This window comes from Podarcis gaigeae (assembly GCF_964106915.1).
Source record: "Podarcis gaigeae genome assembly, chromosome: 3".
NCBI lineage: Eukaryota > Metazoa > Chordata > Lepidosauria > Squamata > Lacertidae > Podarcis > Podarcis gaigeae.
The window spans coordinates 91,061,650-91,083,168 of record NC_139680.1 but is presented as its reverse complement, the minus strand read 5'-3'; the positions used below and the strand labels follow the sequence as shown (position 1 = coordinate 91,083,168).

The 21,519-nt window shown below is 43.2% G+C and overlaps 1 protein-coding gene across 6 annotated transcripts; it reads left to right on the top strand.

Annotated features, from left to right (window-relative positions):
- Positions 1 to 212: 212 nt before the first annotated feature.
- EPHX1 (epoxide hydrolase 1) lies at positions 213 to 19,018 on the top strand. Of its 6 annotated transcripts, none has more exons than XR_014562761.1 (9): positions 213 to 377; positions 8,533 to 8,720; positions 10,455 to 10,635; positions 11,811 to 12,038; positions 12,678 to 12,807; positions 13,248 to 13,462; positions 15,729 to 15,837; positions 17,546 to 18,264; positions 18,316 to 19,018. XR_014562761.1 is itself a non-coding variant. In XM_083733589.1 (9 exons), exons 2-9 carry the CDS (start codon positions 8,535 to 8,537, stop codon positions 18,935 to 18,937), a joined length of 1,410 nt encoding a protein of 469 aa, XP_083589715.1. In that variant the 5' UTR covers positions 213 to 377; positions 8,533 to 8,534; the 3' UTR covers positions 18,938 to 19,018. The 6 variants fall into 6 exon arrangements, 3 of the variants coding, with proteins under 3 accessions (XP_083589715.1, XP_083589714.1, XP_083589716.1); XR_014562762.1 differs by having other exon boundaries at positions 213 to 405; XR_014562763.1 differs by having other exon boundaries at positions 213 to 635.
- The last annotated feature ends 2,501 nt before the right edge of the window (positions 19,019 to 21,519 follow it).

Genomic DNA, 21,519 nt, shown 5'->3' with positions numbered 1-21,519 from the left:
CGTTACGACCTTGGTTTCCATTTTTGCGGTGCTCCCAGCAGCTACCTTCCCCCGCCGGCGGCCATAACATTTCTCGGGCAGCAGGATGAAGAAGGTTTTGAGAGCCCAGGTGGAGCACCCAACACCCCCCCACCGTTACATGGAGCACCCACAAAGAACTACATTTCCCAGAATCCTCTGTTGCCGACCGAGTTCCTCGACCGCCCCGCGGCCTTAATCCGAACGGGCGGTGCGAGAGGGCGGCTGCAGCGCCGCCGGCGGAGCCTGTGGGAAGAAAGGCCGCCCCGCCTCTTTCGCTCTTGTAAACGGCGGAGGGCCAGTCTGGGCTACGCGGGTGAACTTCGAGAGGGGCTCTTTCTGAGGCGTTTTTGTTACACGTGAGGCTTATTCATTTGGCTGATAACGGTAATGTAAATCCTACGTACGCAGTCGGCGGCTTGCCGGTATTCTGCGGCTTATCCCGCATCGACAACATTCACACAAGGCGCGAGCAGAGGCGCTTTTTAGTGTCACGTCACGTCTGAAAAGGGCTGAAGCTGCTTGCTTAGGCAGGGCGGGGAACTTGTTGTGCGTGGCAGTTCCTGTCGAAGATCCCGGGAGAAACTCATTTATGTCCATAAGTGAAGCATCCCATTGTGAGTTCCCTGGGAAACTCGTCAAACTGAGAGTTGCTTTCGGAATTTAAAAAATATATAGAATCGCAGAATTATAGACTAGGAAGAGCCCTTTGAACATCTCTAGTCTAAGTCCTCCCCAGTCCAGTGCAGTATTTACAATGCAGGGTAGGTGCAACTGGAGAATCCCTGGCAGGTGAACTGGGCTACACTGCTGCAGCTTGGTATGTGATATGTTACTGCGGTTTGTGTGCTATTTATTTAAGGTTTGAACCTTTAAAGGATACTCCTTTTTTTGCAAGTACACAATGTAGGTCTGTAAAATATAGCCCAACATCAAATAACCCATGAAACAACCCAAAGGAGTCCTTTAGATTTAAGGGTGTTGGGATTCCAGGTTCTGTCTAAGGATTTCAGTTGCAAGTGGACTGTGCATCGGACGTTGCAAACAGGGGCGTTTGCAAGGATTGCTGATTTGCACATGTGTCACCGATTAGCCACCATAGAGAGAACTTTAATATCATCTGGAAGTCACTCATTCAGAATATCTTGCAGCTCAGGAACCTGTTGTGATTTTGTTGTCAATTGAAATTACCCAGACATGAAGTTTGGAACTGCCGTTTACCCTCCACGAGACTGACTACATGTGTGTGGTTTTTCTCTTGTTCTTTTCTGCTTGGATTTCTCCTGTGAGGGTTAAAGAGAAGGTAATCCAAGTTAAATCCATGTTCTTTTAGAACTTTCTGGAAATTGCTGGGGTGTAGTCAGAGAGAGCAAAGAATATGGTGTTTTTGTTGCGATTAATCCTGTTCCTTTATTGTGTGTAGATTAAGTTACAAAGCTGCCTGTTTACTGCCCTTGGACGTCTGCCATGCCACTGTAACCTTGGCCATTATGCGGGGAGTTCAGAAAAGAGTGCCTTGTGTTTTTATCACTCTGCAGTAGTGAGAAGAGTCGATATGCAGGGATCTTCTATGTATGAAGAAAAGGCCCATTATCCCAAGCAGAAGTGGGAGCCAGAGTTGCTATGGAACACAGTATATTTGGATATCCCTACCTTTGTAAGGGACGCGGGTGGCGCTGTGGTCTAAACCACAAAGCCTAGGGCTTGCCGATCAGATGTCAAGTGCAAGTAGATAAATAGGTACTGCTCCGGCGGGAAGGTAAACAGCGTTTCCGTGCGCTGCTCTGGTTCACTAGAAGCGGCTTAGTCATGCTGGCCACATGACCCGGAAGCTGTCTGTGGACAAACACCGGCTCCCTCAGCCAGTAAAGCAAGATGCCCACTGCAACTCAAGAGTCATCTGCGACTGGTAACAGTCAGGGGTACCTTTACCTTTTACCTTTGTATTAGTAGCGCTTTGCATTTTCAAAATATCCTGCTAGCAAGCTACTGCACACTGAAGGTTTTTGTAGTGTGATTTTTTAAATATTATAACTCAGTAGGGATTCCAGACTGTTCCCTGAAGGCTGAGCTTAGGTTTGAATAATGTTATGATGCCATCCTTCTGGCTTTTGTTGGGCAGAGGGGCAGATTTGGTGACTTACTGCAATCTACTATCAGCAGCCAAGAGACCACTGAATTTGTACTCCTTTGCAGTTTGTAAGAGGAGTAAGCAGAATTTGAAGCCAGGGGTTTACAAATAGTGGTTGTTTGCTTGCTTTTTAAGTAAACTTCAGGACTTTGTATTTTGTACTGTTTTCCTAATATCAAACTGTTGCTCACTGCAGAGTTAATAAAGATAAGGGGACATCAGAGTCCCTTCCCATCCCCCCCAAAGCAAGAACTGATCTCTCAGCCACGGTTTTGCTAACAATGTGGAATGTTTCCAACTGTAGTTCCTCAGATGTCTTTCTAAGCCTGGTTTCGATTAGAATTGAAGTTTATGTCCAAGATGTGCTTTGCTATGCTAGTATTTATTGTAGCTTGCTTGTTTTACTTGCCACTTTTTTTGGTATCTACTGAAGTGCTGTCTGCAGTTTCTCTTTCTCTCTCTCTCTTTTTTTTTTTAGATAACTTTCCTGCAGGCGTATTTACCAACTGTGGGTTCTAGAAAAAAGCCCAGGGAATCTTGTTATCCTATTTCAACTCGCTTCCCCCTACCTCCCTTGACATGCTTGCTGAATGAGAGGAAAATAGTGTCTAGTGACTGGATTTTGTTGCCTAACTGAGCTGGCTGAAAAGGACCAGGCTAAATGATGCACAAAATCCTTGGGTTTAATTTAGTTTAGTGGAACTCAGCTTGAGTCATGACATTTTTTTCTCCATAGGGATGCAATTAAAATATAATCTGGATATTGTTAGTAATAGGTCACTTTTCCCTGTCTTTCTTTTGGGTACATCCTGATATTCTGTACAGTATTATGATGAAATTTGGGGTGCAACTGTACAGGATGTCCCTACCATGAAGCTTGTTACTTTGCAGTGTTAGGTGAATTACTCCCTGGATGTATTCACTGGCTGTTTTCTTGGCTTGCGTTTAGTCAGTCCATATGTATGGAGGATGGCAACAGTGAAGTCTTTCACCGTTGGCCCAGATTGACCATGCATGTTTTATAAGTGGAGCAATGTCTTTGGGACGAAGTTGCATACTCTGGAGAAATGTCTGTGAGAGAAAGTTAATACTTTTCTCTGTGGCAGAATGTTGCTGCTTAATCAAGACATTAATACAAATCTTGACTTATGCTACTTTTAATACCAAATTAACTCATAAAACTTTAATACTGTCTCTTCTGGGTCTCCTCTCTCCCAGTTTGAGTTGTGAAGACAATTGCTAATCTATAAATTATTATTGTTCCATTACTAATATACTTGTTTTGCATTATTTATAGTAGACTTCAATACATAACATTTTTAAAAAACACACACGAGATGCAAGTGAATACTGAAAGCTTTTGGTAAAATGTAGGAAGGAATACTTACGTATCTGTTGACTTGGATCTAAAAAAGGGATGAGGGGGAAGGAGGAGAACTGTTGTCCATTCAGTCAGATTTTTCATTTTACTACATGAAAATAGCCTCTGTGGGTTACCATTGCCAGACTTCTGTAGCTTGTCTGGGGCTATCGAGCAGTATGACGCTATGATTAATTTTTAAAGGACAAATGATTTACCCATCTTGGAAAGGTGATATTGATGGAATAGTAAGGACATTAAAGGTGTGCTATGAGGATATGTTGCTCAACAGTGTTCTCTTTGAAATAAAGGCTAAATACATGCTGTATTATTAATAGAGCTGAGGCAGATCTGATTTTTCTAAGTACTTTACATATTTCAAACAAAGCTGCCCCTTCCTGGTGACATCATCCACTGGACAGAAGTTTAACCCTTTCTGCTATACATTCAACTGTGTTTGCCCATGTTCGTCCCTTGTAACCACTGACTTTCTTTCTCCCTCCCTCTCCTGTAGTCTTCCATGGTCTCCCGTAGTCTCAAAATACAGTTTAGAAATTCTGGAGATTCTGAGCAGCTGGGGTGATTGAGGAAGAAGCATTAATCCGGATCATAAAGGTTTTTGGGTCCCTGCCCTAAACTTGGTTCACACAAAAAAAAGACAAGAATGACACCATTCCTCCCTAGCAGCTGGCAAATTGTGCCAAGTACATTAAGAACTGCAAAAAGATTTGTCAGAAAATAAAAATAGAACCCATTTACATGTATCCTCTCTCCAAAGAGATTTTGTCTCCGCTTAATTAATATTGAAGGTGATTCCCACCCTTCTTCTCTTGAAGTTCTTGGGTTGAACAGTTCCTGATAATTTCCCTCTGCGCAGATAATTTTAATTAAAGCTCCGCAAGCCACACAGACCAGGTTGAATGCCTTTTATTAGATATCTAAAGTAGAAATTTCTTCTCTTTCCATTCCCGGGTCTGTTTTCCAAATACTTTTTCTACCCCACATCCAGAGGATGCTCATATTAGGGGCTGGATTCCTCGAGCATTCTGATATGGCTTCCCTGTCCGCTGCTTCTAAACATGCCCAACATCCTAAACATGTGAAAATATCTGAGAGCTTTGAGTATATGGTTTAGCTGTAACATGGAACAGAGGAGCTCAGCTAGAAGCCGGCCAATGCCAGGGGATTTTATTGTATAGTAAAGAGCGCAATTAGGATTGCAAACATGAGAGGAGTTTAACACACACAGCCCTGCTCCCTTGCTGTGATCCTGAGAAAAATCACCCCAGGAGCAAACAGCAGTTCCTGGGCAGGCGGGGGCAGGCAGATGGAATTAGCAGCTTCAGGAATCATAGGGATGGGGCAAGGGGAAAGAGACGCGGGGGGGGGGGAGCATATCAAGATGCTGAAATCCCTATCCTGATTACCCCCCCCAAAAAAATAGGGCTGCCAGGAGCATCCCAGACGCAGAAATTTCAGGGCCTATTATAGGATGTTGGCCCAGTCCCACATTCCTGGCCTCATTTATTTCACATGGTTCTTGTGAAGATAATGGTGTATTGGGGGGGGGGGGTGAGGGACGGGACTATATGCATTGGTCTGGACTCTTTGAGGGAGGAGCAGAATCAAAATGTAATAACATAATCATTACAGGAGTACTCCCAAGCTACAAATCTGCTTCTTCCAGGGAAGTGCACCCATGTTCAGAACAAGCTGACTCCTCATCTCCTGGACTCAAGAACTTGGAGCACATAACACCACAGTCTTTTCAGGGTTCAGCTTCAATTTATTGGCCCACACCCAAGCCATCACTACCTCCAAGAACAAGTCTAGCACCTCAACTTTACTATTATTTTGACCTGTTAATTGACCAAACCTCTCTTTTTTTACCCGTCAAATGCTCCACATAATTCAGTAACGGAGAGGGGACATGCCTTCAGCTATTCGGAAGCACTGCTAGACACACACTTTCCATTCATTGAATAGTCTCCTGGCTTGATGCCTTTAAATATCAGAGCTGTTTTGATTTAACAATTGGTTCATAACACTTTTTTGCTGTTTGAATACTTGTACATAATTGATTTACAGTTGTTATGTGCAAAGCTGATCAATATATTCATTATTTCGGTATAAAAGCATGCATCACTGCAATTAAGTGTTGAGGGGGGGAAGCCAAATGGGGAAACTCCTCCCCCTTCCTAGCTTCTGCTTCTAAGATAATTACTTCATTGTGGTTATGGATAAATATTTAGAAATTATTCCTTTAAATCCCAGCACATTAAAGTATTGGTGCTATTGCCAGCTACATTGAAGTGTTTCTGTTGCATATTTGCTTTGGCATATCCTCTAGTGTTCCATTATGGAGAGAGAACATGATGGCTTTCATTTGTTTCCCTTGCTGTCAACTGTATACAATAGGCTTTCTTCTCTTGATTCACCCAGAGTTTGTCTTCACATGAGAATAAGGACAATTGGAACAGCTATTGGTCCGTTGCCAATACCCCCTTTTGGTGGGAGTGCCAACATGTGGTGGGAGTGCCCCAAAATCCAACTATTCTGGGCAATAGCCTTACGAGAAATATGTAAAATAACTAAGCAAGTATTAGAAATCACCCCAGAATTGTCCTTACTAAACATCTTCCAAGACAATAAATGCCCATTTACATCACAAAGAACTCATAACCCACCTACTTTCAGCAGCCAGAAACAACATAACCAGACACTGGAGAGACCTGTCAGGAGTAAGCATGGACCAATGGTACCAAATAGTATGGGAAACAGCCTTACTAGAAAAATTAACTAATAAACCTAAACTGACACAGGGACAAATAGAAGAAGACGCCTTCACCCTGGTATGGCTCCCCTTTATCACGTACACAGCTGAACAAGACAATGACAAAAATTCACCAACAGCATACAAATCAATATGGCTAACCTGATCCAAAACACCCACCCACCCCACTCACACATTAAAACAAAGATCACCACAGCCAATCAAAAACAAACAACCACACCTTGGCCTACCCCAACCTCTCTCACCACCAAAGGAACACAAGTGAATAGCACAGAACCTGCACAAGTGACGCTGACACAAAACCTCACATATATTAAGTACTCCAACCTCCGGCAAGGCAGGAATCCCAGCCATAGCACCCAAATTGTGTACAGTGGTACCTCGGGTTAAGTACTTAATTCGTTCTGGAGGTCCGTTCTTAACCTGAAACTGTTCTTAACCTGAAGCACCACTTTAGCTAATGGGGCCTTCCGCTGCTGCCACACCGCCGCCGTCCGATTTCTGTTCTCATCCTGAAGCAAAGTTCTTAACCTGAGGTACTATTTCTGGGTTAGCGGAGTCTGTAACCTGAAGCGTCTGTAACCTGAAGTGTCTGTAACCCGAGGTACCACTGTAGTTCCATTCAGGGGTAACGGCAGATCGTGGCATTATGTGAATGAGCCTTGTGCTTATGCATTCCCATGGTTTGATCCTGGTTTGGAGGGACCACACAAATTAGCAGTGGTAGCTGCAGATTAAATAGGAAACCTGGAGTGTTTCCAGATGGAAGTTTATTGAGGAACCAGCTCTGCTCATGCACTCAAGATTATGCGCCAGAAAAGGAAAAACAAAACCCAAGAGTCTATATGGCTTAATTTATTTTTGAACACAATAGCCCTGTTTTAACATAATAATACTAGCTACATTCACATATTCATTGAACAAGCATTTAAAGAGAGAGACAGTGTTGCGTAGCCCCTACTCAGTGCGCCTTGGACCAGTCTCTGTCTCTCACCTAACCTACCTCACAGGGTTGAGGAAGAATAAGGGGGGAGGGGGACGCATGTATTTCACCTTGATAATTCTTTGCAGAAAAGGCAGGATATAAATGTAATAATAAATACATTTTTAAAATACTGAACCATTCTGTTGAGTTTATTTTTTAAAAAAGCTATGTGCCTAACTTAACCCCCTATGGAAATAATGGTTCTCCTTAACTATTTTGAGAAACTTTTTAAATATGAGAAATGTGGGGGTGGGGCTAATGTGTTAATAAACAACACATTTCAAAGGCCCTCGCCACCCAGGAGATTATTAATTATTTCCCCAAAAAAGCATGTTTATAACACATTCTGCTGCACAGTCTCTCGTGGGCTGGATGGAGCCTTGTTGCTGTTGTTTCACAGAGTTAATTCAATGCTTTGAAATCGCTCTGGGGGTAAATAAGATATTCTTGGGGCAGGGGGATATACACAAGGCAGCCTTTCGCGTTTTTAAGAGCACAAGCACCCGACTGAATTCCATATTTATGTCCTAATGGTACAGCGTACAACATGTGGCTCTCTACAGAGATCTCACACTTTTAGACACATTTTTCAAAAGGTCAGTTCCTTGCCTGAGAACCCATATTGAGAGGCTAATTACACCAGGACTTCAAGGAGGCTCAGCTTGCAATGCTGTGTGTGCTCTGTAGGAAAGGGTAACTGAGGGAGGGAGCCCCCCCCCCAAAAAAGAATAAGGCTTATATCGCCTTTGAGCTCCTGTGACCCAAATTGAAGCAAGTATTATGAATTATGCATCAACAAAAAAAGACTCTTGTCTTAAGATTTATTGCATCTTAGTGACAGTCCACATGGAAATAACTTTAAGAAGAAATAGGAGGGAATGACTGGTAGGACAATAACAGAAAATAGGTGAAGTCAAATATTTGCTTTAGGTCCAACAGGACCACCCTTAAGAAGAGCTACTATGAAGTGATGTCTAATTGGTATCTTATGTCATATGGTTTAAAGAAAATACATAATGTTTTATCAAAACAGCCCAAAGACTGTTTTTATTCTGGTCCTAAAATATAAGCATTCTAGAGAAAAAGCATGCACACAACCAGTGCCGCTGCTTCAAAAAAATATATGTGCTGGTACTCACCATGAAGTTGTTAAAGTAACTGCCACACTTTTAACATGGTTTTTTTTTGGGGGGGGCAGTACCAAAATGTCATTTAATGCCATAATTGTGGTGATTCTTTTGCAGTCATGATGTTGTTTGAAATACTGTTGGCTGTTGTCTTGGGAGCAATCATTTATGTGTTTCTGACCAAGAAGAAAGAGGACAAATTATCTATGGGAGATGGATGGTGGGGCAAAGGACAGAAGCCTGACTCTGAAGAAGATGCAGCTATATATCCTTTCAAGGTGGAAACATCAGACGGCGAGATAAATGTAAGAAGACTCTCTTTCTCGCAGAGTTTGCACAAACAGCAGGAAATTCTAGGGTAGCAGCATAATCTCAACCACGGTTTGTTAAAAATGCTTCAGTAGCATTTATAGCAGAGCTTTCCAAAATGTGTGTCGCGACATGTTAGTGTGTCGGCTGCAGTGTGTAGGTGTGTCACGCAAATGCTTCTCGCACTCCTTCCGGGGCTGAAAAACTTAATTACTGTGTCACGAAATGAAGCATGTCTAAAAAGTGTGTCAATAACATGAAAAGTTTGGAAAGCTCTGACTTATAGCCAAGTAAATGTGCTTGGTTAAAATTGCAACATAAATCTGAGTTCCTTTAGGTTTACATTTGTAACCAGCTCTACCACCCCTTTAATTTTAACTTGGATAATTTAAATGTGTAAAATGTGCTTAAAGCATTCCACTGAGTTGCATCAGTTTCAGTTGATCTTTCAATCAAGCCAAGAACTATAGATATATAGAAAATATGATACATGCTGAAATGTAGGCTTCCTGCACAAATACTAACAGCAGTTATTTTCTCTCCAGCAGTAATTTTTACAAGCAGTTTTGTTCAGAGGTCACGGCTGTATCATATTAATCTGGATATGACCCTACCGTTGCCTGTGCTATTAACAGAGAACAATACAATAACGTCTTGTAGTTGTCTGTTTGCGTTAATCAACCCAACCTGGGCAATTTTCTGTATCACACATCACTGATAATAGCTTTAAAACAATGAAATTCAGAAGGGTACAATGCACACAGAGCAGAATCTAATTTTAGCTGTCTTTAACATCTGCCGCTGTGTTGGCCCTGTCCTCAGTTCTCAGGGGAGAGAGCCTTTGATTTTTAAAGTCCAGCTTCATCCTAATGGCTGTGACTTTCTCTTGTTTGTTTCAGGCAAATGGAACCAGCTGGTTCTAAGAGCACTGCTGCGTGATCGGTCAAATCGTGCCCCAAATTTCTTTCTCTTTCGCTCTCTTTGTGCCATACTTGCACAAACCCACATAAAGCTACTATATAGCCTATCAGGAGAGTGGGAAATGCATTGCCTCCAATGAATGGGGGGAAGAAAGGTTAGATAAAAGGGTTCACACAATAGGGCAACATGAGTGTTGGTGGGAAGTTAATGTTTGTGACTTCCCCTCTTTTAGCAGAAGAGTATTCCTGTGTTACAAACAGTGCAGCGAGAGCATACAGCCTCTCTCTCTATCTCTCTCTCTTTAAATGTCATGTGAAATAACCAGTTGAGGTTCATGACACCTACATTCTGTGGAGCATTCACAAAAGAACTTAATGTATTGTCAGAAGAGTTGTTTTTGCAGTGGAAGTAGTATGAAAGTTCAGTATTCTCAATAGAAGCGCAACCTGAATTGCACATGTGGGTGGTGCAGAACTAGTGTGAAATGGAAGTCCATCCCACACCACAGAAATATTGCATAGAAAGGTCTTGTATAGGTTTCACACAAATCTGTATTATACCAAGTCAAAACTACCAGAAAGACACCAGTCAGCAGGAAAAGGGAGGCAAACATTATTTTAAGGGTGCTTGGAATAGTAACTACATTTCCCAGAATTCTTTGGGGAAAGCCATATGCTTTAAATATGTGGCATGGATGTAATTTGAGAAAAAAAAGTATTTTAACTTTTGCATATAACTCTCATGTTCAGTTCTTCCTCTTTTCATTTCTTCATTCTTCTTTTTCCCTCCCACACATTTGTGGGGTCTAGTACTTACATAGAAGACTTGATGAGGTGAGGTTTGCCGAGCCATTAGAGGATAGTCGCTTTCGATATGGGTTTAATTCAAATTATCTTAGGAAGGTTGTTGCTTATTGGAGGAATCAGTTCAACTGGAAGAAGCAAGTGGAAGTTCTCAACAAATTCCCACAGTTCAAAACAAAGATTGAAGGTTTGTAGCCAATAGTGCTATGATCCGTCTTTTGATCTCGTGTGACTTTAAGTTTTATTTACTATATTGTTGTAACTCACCTTGGGATCTTATGGTGAAGGGCAGGGAAGAAATCCTATAATTAAATAAATAAAATTAGACTTCCCAATTTGGCTTTGAGGTCTTTGAATTCTAGGATCCACAGAGAAGAACATTTGTTTTTCAGTGATAGCACCTTTCAGGTCTGAAATTCAGGTGGGTCTTCTCTAGAGAGAAGAACGTCAGTCTTCCTTACCCCAAAAGTACAGCAACATTGGAGTGGAAGCAGCGCAGGGTTTCAGCACTGGACACCTTCAACCTGCTGCTGTGATTGTAGATCTCTGATCCGCTCACAACTTGAGCTGCTGAACGTACGGGAGTCTCTTTTTGCAGCAGCCTCTTGCATTATGCCTGATCCAGCAGTGTCCAGTGGTATGCTCCAAGTCATAATGCAATCTTGGATAGATTTATGCCAGGAGTTGGCAACCATTTGGGGCCCATAGGCACACTAGCAAACTAGAGAAACTGTCATAGATACCAGCCCTCCCTCCCCCACCACAACCAAGCAGACATCACAACCTTTTTTATTAGCTACAGTTGAATGGGCACCTGTGGGCATCTGTATGCTTGCAGCTGCCTTGTTAGCAACCCCTGACTTAGGCTAAGTGTGGGGCGTTGTTTTTTAAAGTGAAGCTAGTGACGCCTACTACTACATCTACTTCCAGCTTATCAATTTGGCATCTAGCAGCTGAGTCAAAGAGCTCCTAACTATTTTTTGAACCTAGGTTCCCAGTTATGCTAGGAAGCTGCGCACACAAGTTACTGGGTTATAAAACCAAAGTCTCTCTTTTCTTGACATGTGATTCAGTGATCAGATGAGGAAATTGGCATTTGTGTTGTTCCCTGGAATTTCAAAGGACCAACTCGGTGAGCGCACTTAAGACTGGCTTCCTACTAAACAGAAAATTACAAGGCAGCAAACCATCACTCTCCAGAGCACCCTCTCTGTAGCAAATCTCATTCACAAAACCATTTAATGATGTTGTGCTAATGCTAATCTAGTATATGTTTATGCTACATCTAGTATATGTTTATGCCCACCTAATCTGTTTTAATAAATATTCTAAAGTTTTTATGTGTATGTATATTTTCCATAGGAATCGATGTCCATTTTCTTCATGTAAAACCTTCCCATGTGCCTGAAGGCCAGTCTGCAAAGCCGTTATTAATGATCCACGGCTGGCCTGGCTCAGTGTATGAATTTTACAAAATAATCCCCCTCTTGATGGATCCAGGGAGCCATGGCCTGAGTGGCGAGCATGTTTTCGAAATAATCTGCCCTTCCATCCCTGGCTACGGCTTCTCCGAGGCACCTCACAAGCAAGGTACGTTGCATTATTTTGAAGGATCTGGAAGTGGTATGTGTACATCGCTTATCTTTGTTGTTAATTCATAGGAACAGAGGAAGCTGCTTTGCACCGAGTAGCATAGCTCAGGATTGATTGTGACAGGGGTTGCCAACATTTTGGGGCACATTTATTAACAGCAGGAACTGCTGTGCTTAAAACACACACACTCACATACACACTCACACACTGCAATCAGGTGCACAACATAGTCTATCCTGTCGTCTATGAAAGAATGCTTCTTTCAATCTTAGCTTCATCAGGGGCAGGGAAGGGATTTCATGGTTACCTTAGGTGGCAGGGCAGACCTCTCTCTCTAGGTTCATGGGCGCCAATGAGCACCATGCTGGTGACCACTGGTCTATACTGGCTGGCAGTGGCTCTCCAGGATTTCACATAGGAATTTCTCCCAGCTCTACCTGCACACACTGGGAGTTGAATGCCTTCTGCATTCAAAGCCGGTGCTCTACAGTGGAGCCATAGCCATTCCCAAGATTGTTTTGACCTCTACTCTACCTGTGCTGTTTCAAAGAGAGCAGTAGATGTCTGTCTATGCAAATATACCTGAAACACTGCGGAAAGCAGTCCTACTTGATAACTTTCCTCCCCTCTCTATAGGCTTTGATTCTGTGTGTGCTGCCCGTGTCTTCTATAAGCTGATGCTCAGGCTGGGCTTCCAGGAATTCTATACCCAAGGAGGGGATTGGGGCTCGTTGATCAGTACCAATCTGGCTCAGATAGCTCCAAGGTGAGTGTTCATCTTCTTGACAGGCGAAATGCAAAACAGATTTATTATTTAAGCAGCATATTGGCTAACTATGAAAATGAGCCATCTCCATCCTGGTTTAGATTGAATCATTTGGCATATGATGTTCCCCCATCAGCCACATACCCCAGGGGGAGAGGAAGCCCTGTGACTCGAGCACCCTGCCAGCTAGACTGTAGGAACCAACATGCTGGAATTGCACAACTACTTTCCTAAACTTAGAGTCCTGAGTGTGTCCTGAGACTCCCAAGATTCTGGCTTCCTAATGGGAGCTGCTTGTTTCTTCTCCGGTGGGCTTGGCCTATATGTTTGTTCAAAATGGCAACAGGGTGCCATCTGAACTCCAAGTAAGTCATAAATCTATGGAGTTAAAAAGAAATATTTTTGTGGATGACTTATCTAACTTTTGTAAATTATTTTAGCCACGTGAAAGGTGTTTACTTAAACATGGCAACAGTGACTACCCTGCATTTCAAGCAACTTCTTTCCATTACCTTGGGATGGTATTTCCCAGGACTCTTTGGTTTTGAGGATGTGGATGTCCAGCGGATGTTTCCTTTTAAAACTAAAGTGCTCTACAGGATCCTAGGGGAAGGTGGCTACTTTCACCTACATTCTACGAAGCCTGACACTGCTGGTAAAAGCCTTTTTTTAAAACAAAAAACAAAAACACAACTTGCTTGTCCTTCCAAGTAGTCAATTTATCTTTGATCAGTTAATAAACTTTTGTGTTCAGAGTTGTACTGTTCCATGCTACCCACTTTCCCAAGCGGTGAGAAGTTCCAAGAGCAGCACTGCCAGGGTCAGGCTTGCTTTTGGAGACTTAACAGTGCTTTTGTAATGTTTTATTTATTCATTTACAAATAGCCCACACTTTGATCTCCTCTGGCTCTTAGTTGAGCTATTCTGGAGGACTAGTTAGCTTACACTGAACCATTGGCACATTTTACTCAATTTAAATGTTGCCTCTTTACACATGGAGCTTTTGGATTCGCTGACAATGCCTGGGGGAAAACAGTCAAATTTGATTAATGGGTTTTCACCTAGATACGCAAGTGAATTAGCTTGACTGTATTGTTGTGATTAGGTCTCCAGACTTTTAAGTGCCTCTGTTTAAAATTATCTTTTTTATAACCTGATTGGAAAAATGAATTAAGAAAAAATGGATCATGCGTTCAGGTATATGCAGATTAAATTATAGGGCTGAGTGACAATAGCACTACACTGAAATAATTTCCCTGATTGGCATAGTGTATTACTGCATTGCTGCAGAAATGGCATATACTGATCTTGTTCAAGAGGACTCAAAAACATGATTAAATCTAGTCTGTACATATGTTGTTGGTTTCTGTAATAGCAAAGGTGGAGAACCCCAGACCCACGGGTCTTTTGCAAGCACCAGGCCTCTCTCTCTGGCCCTAAGAACTCTCCCAGGCCAAACCCTGAGGTCACACCCCCTTCCCCTCCTTGCTTCTTATCTTCCTTGATCATTTCTGCCTGGCTCAAATGTGTCCTGCAACTCCTGATAATGACTCTTGCTTGCCTGGGTGAAGGATAGACTGGAGTGAGTGAGGGAGCACACCTTGATTAAAAGCTGGTGATGTCAACAGGGGCCAGATTATGCTTGTGGTTGGTTTCTCTCCCACTGGCCACCACCCAGTCTAGGGAATGCGTCCAAAAGTGCTGCCTACTTTTAATGTTATGATTAAGAGTATAGGCGGAAGGCATCAATGGCATGGTAATAAGAGGCTCTACAGAGAGCTTCATAAAGGACTCCATGTTATGCTGTGGCAAAAGATTGCCATATGTTGTCAGTGTAGATATGTTCTGAACCACCCTGTGATCTTCGGATGAAGGGTGGTACACAAATTTAATATATAATTTAATGGTCATAATATTAACAGGTGAAAACAGGGATGACACACACTGGTGTCTTGATACAGTAGGTACAGTGAAGGTGTTTAAAGACTCAGACTGCCCAAAGTGTCTACGGTAAATGTGCCCAAAATGGCACCATCCGAAAAGAAGAGAGATTGATTTATTTGTTGGGGAACTCCACGGTGGACTTTATATTTGGATTTAAAGGGTCCCATCAAAGCTAGTTTTAAACAAGCTGATGCAGGAAACACCCGCACGGTCTTTATCAGCAACAGTTTTGAAAGTGCCGTTGGTTTCTACGGAATATTAGGGCTTGCATATCTGAGTCTCTTCACAAATGATGTTGAGCATTTTAGCAGGATTCTTTCATGGGTAATCCACAGCAGGACAAATCAGAGCTAGCATGGTGGGATAATGGTCAGGCTCCACTGTGCTGCTCTCCCACCTGTGGAAGCAGTTCTGCCTTTCAGGGAAGCAGAGCTGCTGTCAGCTACTATCCCCAAAGAGAGAGGCAGGCAACGTAAGGAAAGATTCTAGTTTTGCCTGGCCTCCATAGGAACATAGGTACCTGCTTTACCCTGCATCATGTCACTCGTCCATCTAGCTCAGAAGTGTCTACACTGACTGGCAGTGCCCAGTCCAGCCTCAAAATGGTTGGGGATTGACCCTTAGACTTCCTGCATTCATAGCAAATGCTCTACCACTAAGACCGGGTCCTTCTCTGTTACCAAAGCTTTATCCTACTGCTGGTTTAAGCTTCAGTTTCCCCTTATAACTTAAAAAAACAAAATCCTCAAAGCTGTTTCAGCATGTTTGTTTATTCTGTAAGGCTGTTAATACTGTTGGTACATAATTCATCCTACAGATCAACTTGCCAAGTGTCTCTTTATTTAGTGTCTTGTCAATCAGCAGCTGCTTCAGACAGCTGGAATCTTGTGTTTATTTGGGGCCCGGGGTGGGGGGGAGAGAAATTAGCTGAAAATATGTTGGATGAAAGCGAACCCTTGGTTTTCATTCTTGTTTAGGCTGTGGCTTGAATGACTCTCCTGTGGGCTTGGCTGCATACATCTTGGAGAAGTTTTCTACATGGACCAATCATGCCTTTCGAGATCTAGAAGATGGAGGACTAGAAAAGTGGGTGTCATTTCTCCCTGTCCCTCTCTCTAGGTTTACAGATGCCTATTTACCTTTGATGCTTGTTTACCTATCTGCACTATTCTCAGATTAGTGTCACAATCACTTCTTGTGTGTTGGATGCTTAGCTGACACTCTTCTTGGTCTTCTTTCCAACCAGAGGGCTGAATCATCAGGGGAGTCGAGAGGTATAACCATCTTCCCCTGTAGCCCCCATACTCCCCCCTGTCTATCTACATTCTTCTTATGTTTGGACTGTCCACTCTTTTCCTTCCTCCCACCTCCTCCGTGAGATCCTCAGCTTCATATACAGCAGCACTGTGAACCTGGAAGCAACACTTCTCCCTGTTCTGCTGCCCCACCCTGTTAAGGTCCAGCCGTGTTTGCTTTCAGTCGTGTTGGCAGGCTCAGAGAACCAAATGCAACACAACTTAGCACAGTCTATTCATTTTAAGTGTTTATGTTGTGCCTTTGTAGTGCATGTTGAGAGTGGCTTAATGCCAGCGCAACTTGGTTTGCAGGCTGACTGAGCAGGGAGGCGCTGGACTGCAGTGTTGCTGAATTTAAGAAATCAAATGCTGCAGATTATTTTGAAGTTAGCTTGTAGTGCCCGGTTCTTCACCTGCTTTGAAGGTTTGAAACGCAGCTCAGTCAGAAAACTCAAAAGAAGAGCACATGTTCTTGCATGTCCTTGCTGACATCTAGTGTCACCATGCATGTATGAGTATTGTGCAAACACACCCCTTTGGACAGGAGAAACATTTGTGAAGGTGGCAGCCCTCCTATGCCGAACAAAAATTTGCAAGGAGAACACTGGCTTGCTCCACAATCTAACTTGGGGTTGCTTTGTGGTGGAGTCCTGCAGGTTAAAAATGGCTTAGACCCCTTTCTGAGAGGAAAGAAGCCTTAACTTAGTCTTTATAACAAAGTCCTATGGCCAGCAAATTAGCTGCTCTACAGGCTTCTCTTATGCCACCGTCAGCTTCACATCTCCTGACTGCCTGGACAGCTGAACATGTTGAGGCCCTAGCAGTGAATTATCTAAATTGGACATAATCCTCTGGGAACTTCCCTTACAATAAGTTCTGTTGAAAGGGAGTAGATCTGTGTGCTTTAACTCATTTATAACAGGGTTTTAGCAAAATAACTGAGCTGCCTTCTTTCTTTTTTAAGCAGTTCTATAAATGGGTATATTATATAAATGTTAAGTGCTTGAGGGGTTTGCTGTCCGTATTCTGTTCCTGTTTCCACAGAGTCAACAAAAAGGGCTTGATTTACTAGAGTATCATTTTGTTGCCTCCTTAAAAAAAAAAAGCAACAAGGAAAAATAGAGTCAGGATAAATGGAAGGAAGAATGTATTCCAACAATATCCCAGAGACTCAAGCTAAATTTAGGAAATAGCTGGAGATAACATTTCTGAACCAAATGTTGATGTGTTGACAGAGATCTTACATCAGCATTTCCCAATCATGCCGGCTAAGACTGATGGGAGTTGTAGTCTTGGGAGTTGTAACCTGCACAGAGCACTTGAGAGGGAAGGGACGCAAAATCTAAAGAATAAAATAATAATGACCTTAATATTTAACGGCTCCAGATTTTGGTAACAAGGTGCCAGCTTAGGCTAAGGATGAAAAAAGGCTGCAGATGTTGATGATGGAACATAGTTGACAAGTTCTGATGTGGCTGCTTCTGGATTGTATTTTTCAGGAAGTTCACACTGGATGATCTTCTCACAAACATCATGATCTACTGGGTATCTGGGTGCATAGTGTCCTCAATGCGTTTTTACAAAGAGAATATTGGGAAAGGAATTGGCACCCAGAAGCATGAGAAGTAAGAGATTCCTCTGCCTATTTTAGAGAGCTCTTTTCATGCCACACGCGCACACACACACATTTAGTTGCCCTGTGTCCTTTTACAGTTTTTCATAATTACTCAGATACCATACATGTGCCAAGTTTAGACAGAAAGTGTTTACAAAGGTATTCCTGGTGACTTGTGAAATGCACATCCAGACATATCAGTGTCAGCAATAATAATATACAAATGTCCTAAATGCATTTGCAGACTCATGTGGATTTGCAGCAGGGCCAAGGAGGTTCATGAAGCTATGTCCTTGTACTTTTCTCAGGCAAGCTCAGTCATTTCACTTGCATAGGGAGCTCAGCGTGTGGTTGCACGTGAAAGCAGAGCGAAACCAGTGCTTCTGCTGCCACGCCCTGTGCCAGGCTCCCTGTGCCTCTCCTTCTGGGCAAGCCGCAGCAATTTGCTTTGTTGGGAATTTAGGAAGGCAACAGAGGCCCACTGGCAAATGTGATGGGGATGCTTAGGGCAGAGAAATATGATTTGTGGGTCCTCTCCAGACCTTCAGCTCCCTGTTTCCCATCCCTGAGTTAGTTCCAACTTCACGACTGAGTTCTGTCCTTGCCTTTTATCTTCTGAGGGCCAGCTTGACGGAGCCGCTCTGCTCACTGGAGCCTTTTACATATGCTTTTGGAACAAGGTCTGCTAGCGTGGGAGCTTAAGATATGTGCTAGTGCAAGGCATTTCACAAAGCCTCAAAATGGGTGCTAAGCCTACGTTGCACAAAGTCTTCCACTGATTCAGGCTCAACAGCATCTCCGCCAGAGTTTCTTCCACTGCCATATTTCTGGAGTGAAAGCACAGCTTGTCCTGCCACAGCATGTCTATCTGGGTGCAGAACCTGTTGAGCTCAGTGGGGCTTACTTCTGAGTAGACATGCATTACATTGTGCCCTCGACCTTCCTTTTCCCTGTTTTACCTGTGGTTTGGAGTCCTGTCTGAAGAAGTCCCTTCATTGCGAGGAACAGAGTGACATGTTTTCCCTCTTGGTTCTCTTGCAGGCTCTCTGTGCAAGTCCCTACAGGAATTGCTTCATTTCCACATGAGGTCCTGCATATGCCCCAGTCATGGCTTCAACAGAAGTATGCGAACATTGTTTCCTTCAGCTACATGGCCAGAGGTGGACATTTTGCGGCTTTTGAGGAACCAGAGCTCCTTGCAGCAGATATTTTGCAGTTTGTGGGGAAAGTAGAAAAGGGCAACTTTGCCAAGAAGTTGGGTTCTGGGCTGTTGTAATCACCACTGTAGGGAATCCTCCCCCCACACTTAAGAAGTAATTGAGATTAAAAATGATATAAATGCTTTGCATTTAGGGTAGCTTTTGCTGAAGTTCCTGGGGTGTTTTTCTTTTTTTCTAGCACTGTTTCTCTTCCCATGTGGCTAGATAAAAATGGAATTGAGGCACATTCAAGCTGACCTTGTGGTGAGTTTATATAGTGTAGTGCCCAGAAGAGTGAACAGTGAATTAGGACAGTTAGTCTGTGCCCACTCAAATGGTTACTATTGCTATATCACCATCCATTCACATGGCAATTTCTATAATCTTTGAGAATTCCTGGAGAACAAGTAAGGTTCTTGCAAACTGGAGATGGGCAAATGTTGTCTCCAACTTCAAAAATGGGAAAAAGAAGAACCAGGTTACGCCCAACCAGTCGACTTGACATTGATACCAGGAAAGGTCCAAGTTCTGATTTTTTATCCAATCTTAAATTCACTTCCCCATATTTCCACATCATTTTGCATTTTCTTTTTAAGTCCTCATAGAGATGAATCAGCATTTTAGCACGGATTTCTCCTATTACACACGTTTGTATGCTGTTTTGCCCCACATACACATTTTTGCAGAGCAATCTGCCCAAATTTTCTCTAATTGTATGTATGTAATTTTCACCAATATATGCCTTTTTTGTGCATTTTATCCCAGGGCATGCATTTTTGTGTGCGTTTCTTGACTGGATAATTTTGAATTTCGAAAGGTGGCTGTGTTTCAGTTCATGTACTGTTTCAGAAAGTGCAGATTTAAGCAGGTTCATCTTTAAATGCAAACGGAATCACATTTCTCCCCCAACCCTACATGTAAGGCCGCTTCCTATGTCTAGTTTATATCTCAAGGCCAGTTCTTCTTCCACCTCAATGGGGAAGGGCCATAGCTCAGTGGTTAATCACTTACTTTGCATATTATGGTCCCATGCTCAATTCCCAGCATCTCCAGCTAGGATTGGGAATGAGCCTTGCCTGAAACCCTGGTAGGAGACATCCTACCAGGCAGTGTAGATAGTGCTGGGCTAGATGGACCAGTGGTCTGACTTGCTAGGAGGCCGCTTCCTATGATCCTAACACTTAGCTTAGAAATTGTCAAAGCAACCGGCTCTGGTGGCCACAGGCTGCTCTGCCTGCATTATTTATCTGCACCTTTTTGTTCCTTTCCTTGGCTTTCTGAATGACATTCATTTGTCCTCCCGCGTCTTCATCCCCCACGTGTGGTCTCCTATTTCAGGGCATGAAGTCACCCGCCAGAATGCTCCTTGTGCACACCAGCATCTGTTACAGCGAGGGAACATAGCTGTACAGAAATTTAAATTAATGTTCCCCGGTAGACTGATCTGTCACGATACAGACAAAATAAGTGGGAAGGAAGTTCACTAAGTGATGTTTGCCAGACCCTGTTTTCCACTCTTAAGTGCAGAAATATTTTGCGTCTTGCCTCCTGCAGCAGCCCCATTTCAGGGGCCCGGCCCAGGGAAAGGGGATTGCGGGAAAGCTACTGCACACACCACGGTGCTCTTGTGCTAACCATCTTTGAGAGGGAGGGAGGGAGTCTTGGGAGGCGAGAATAAATACTACCAGGAAAGCTGCCTTTGCACACTAAGACTTCAGATGCCTTGGCAGCTGCTATGCTGTGTAACTGGAGACAACTAAAGCACACACACAGAGAGCAACCACCATATGGGAAGTAGATGTCATAATGGTATTATTCATGTTCTGCCCTACAGGCAGGCCAAGAAGTTCCTTACCTAGAATTTATCTCTTTCAGGCCATTTCAGAAGCCTTGTGCACTTGTCACAGTTCAAGAGACAGAATCACAGACTTACAGAGTTGGAAGGGACAATGAGGGTCATCTGGTCCAACCCCATGCAATTTAGGAATCTTTCACCCAATGTGGGGCTCTAACCCTGAGATTAAGAGCCTCGTGCCCTTACCACCTGAGCTATCCCAGACTAAACAGCCCAACCTAAATATGAGAATTTGGGAAATACATCATAAGATGCCATGTTTTCCTCCAGTTTCTCAGGGTTTCAAAGAGCTGGAATTTATTTCCAATTCCAAAATGGCCCTGTGCAAATGTTGATGGTAAATATTCTCCAGGTGTGTTGCTACTCCACATTTCCATTTGACATCCGAAGATTTGGCAGTATGGATCATCACTTGAACTGCTGACAAATGGAGAGGAGTAACAGCTAGCATTTGATAGATGCCTTGCAATGTTTTATGCTGGAGCAGAGACAGACTTTGGGCTTTAAAATTTCAGGGGTGCCCCGTGCAATCCAAAATTCAGCACCCTCCCCACCTCTCGCCTTTAGTTGTTCATCATTGTTGCAGGGCCCTCTTGACTCAGCACCAAGGAGTCTGGAAGGAGGAGATAACGAAAAGGTCTTTATTTCTATCTTTCAGACCTGCCATTGTTAGTCTTCAGCTGCTCGTGTTGACCAGCCTGTAGTAATGAATCCCAGATGGGCAGGAGAGGTGGGGACTGACCCAGCGGAATTTAGTTTCACACTTCTGGGAGCAGGGAAAGCCTCTGGAGGCAAGAGACCTGC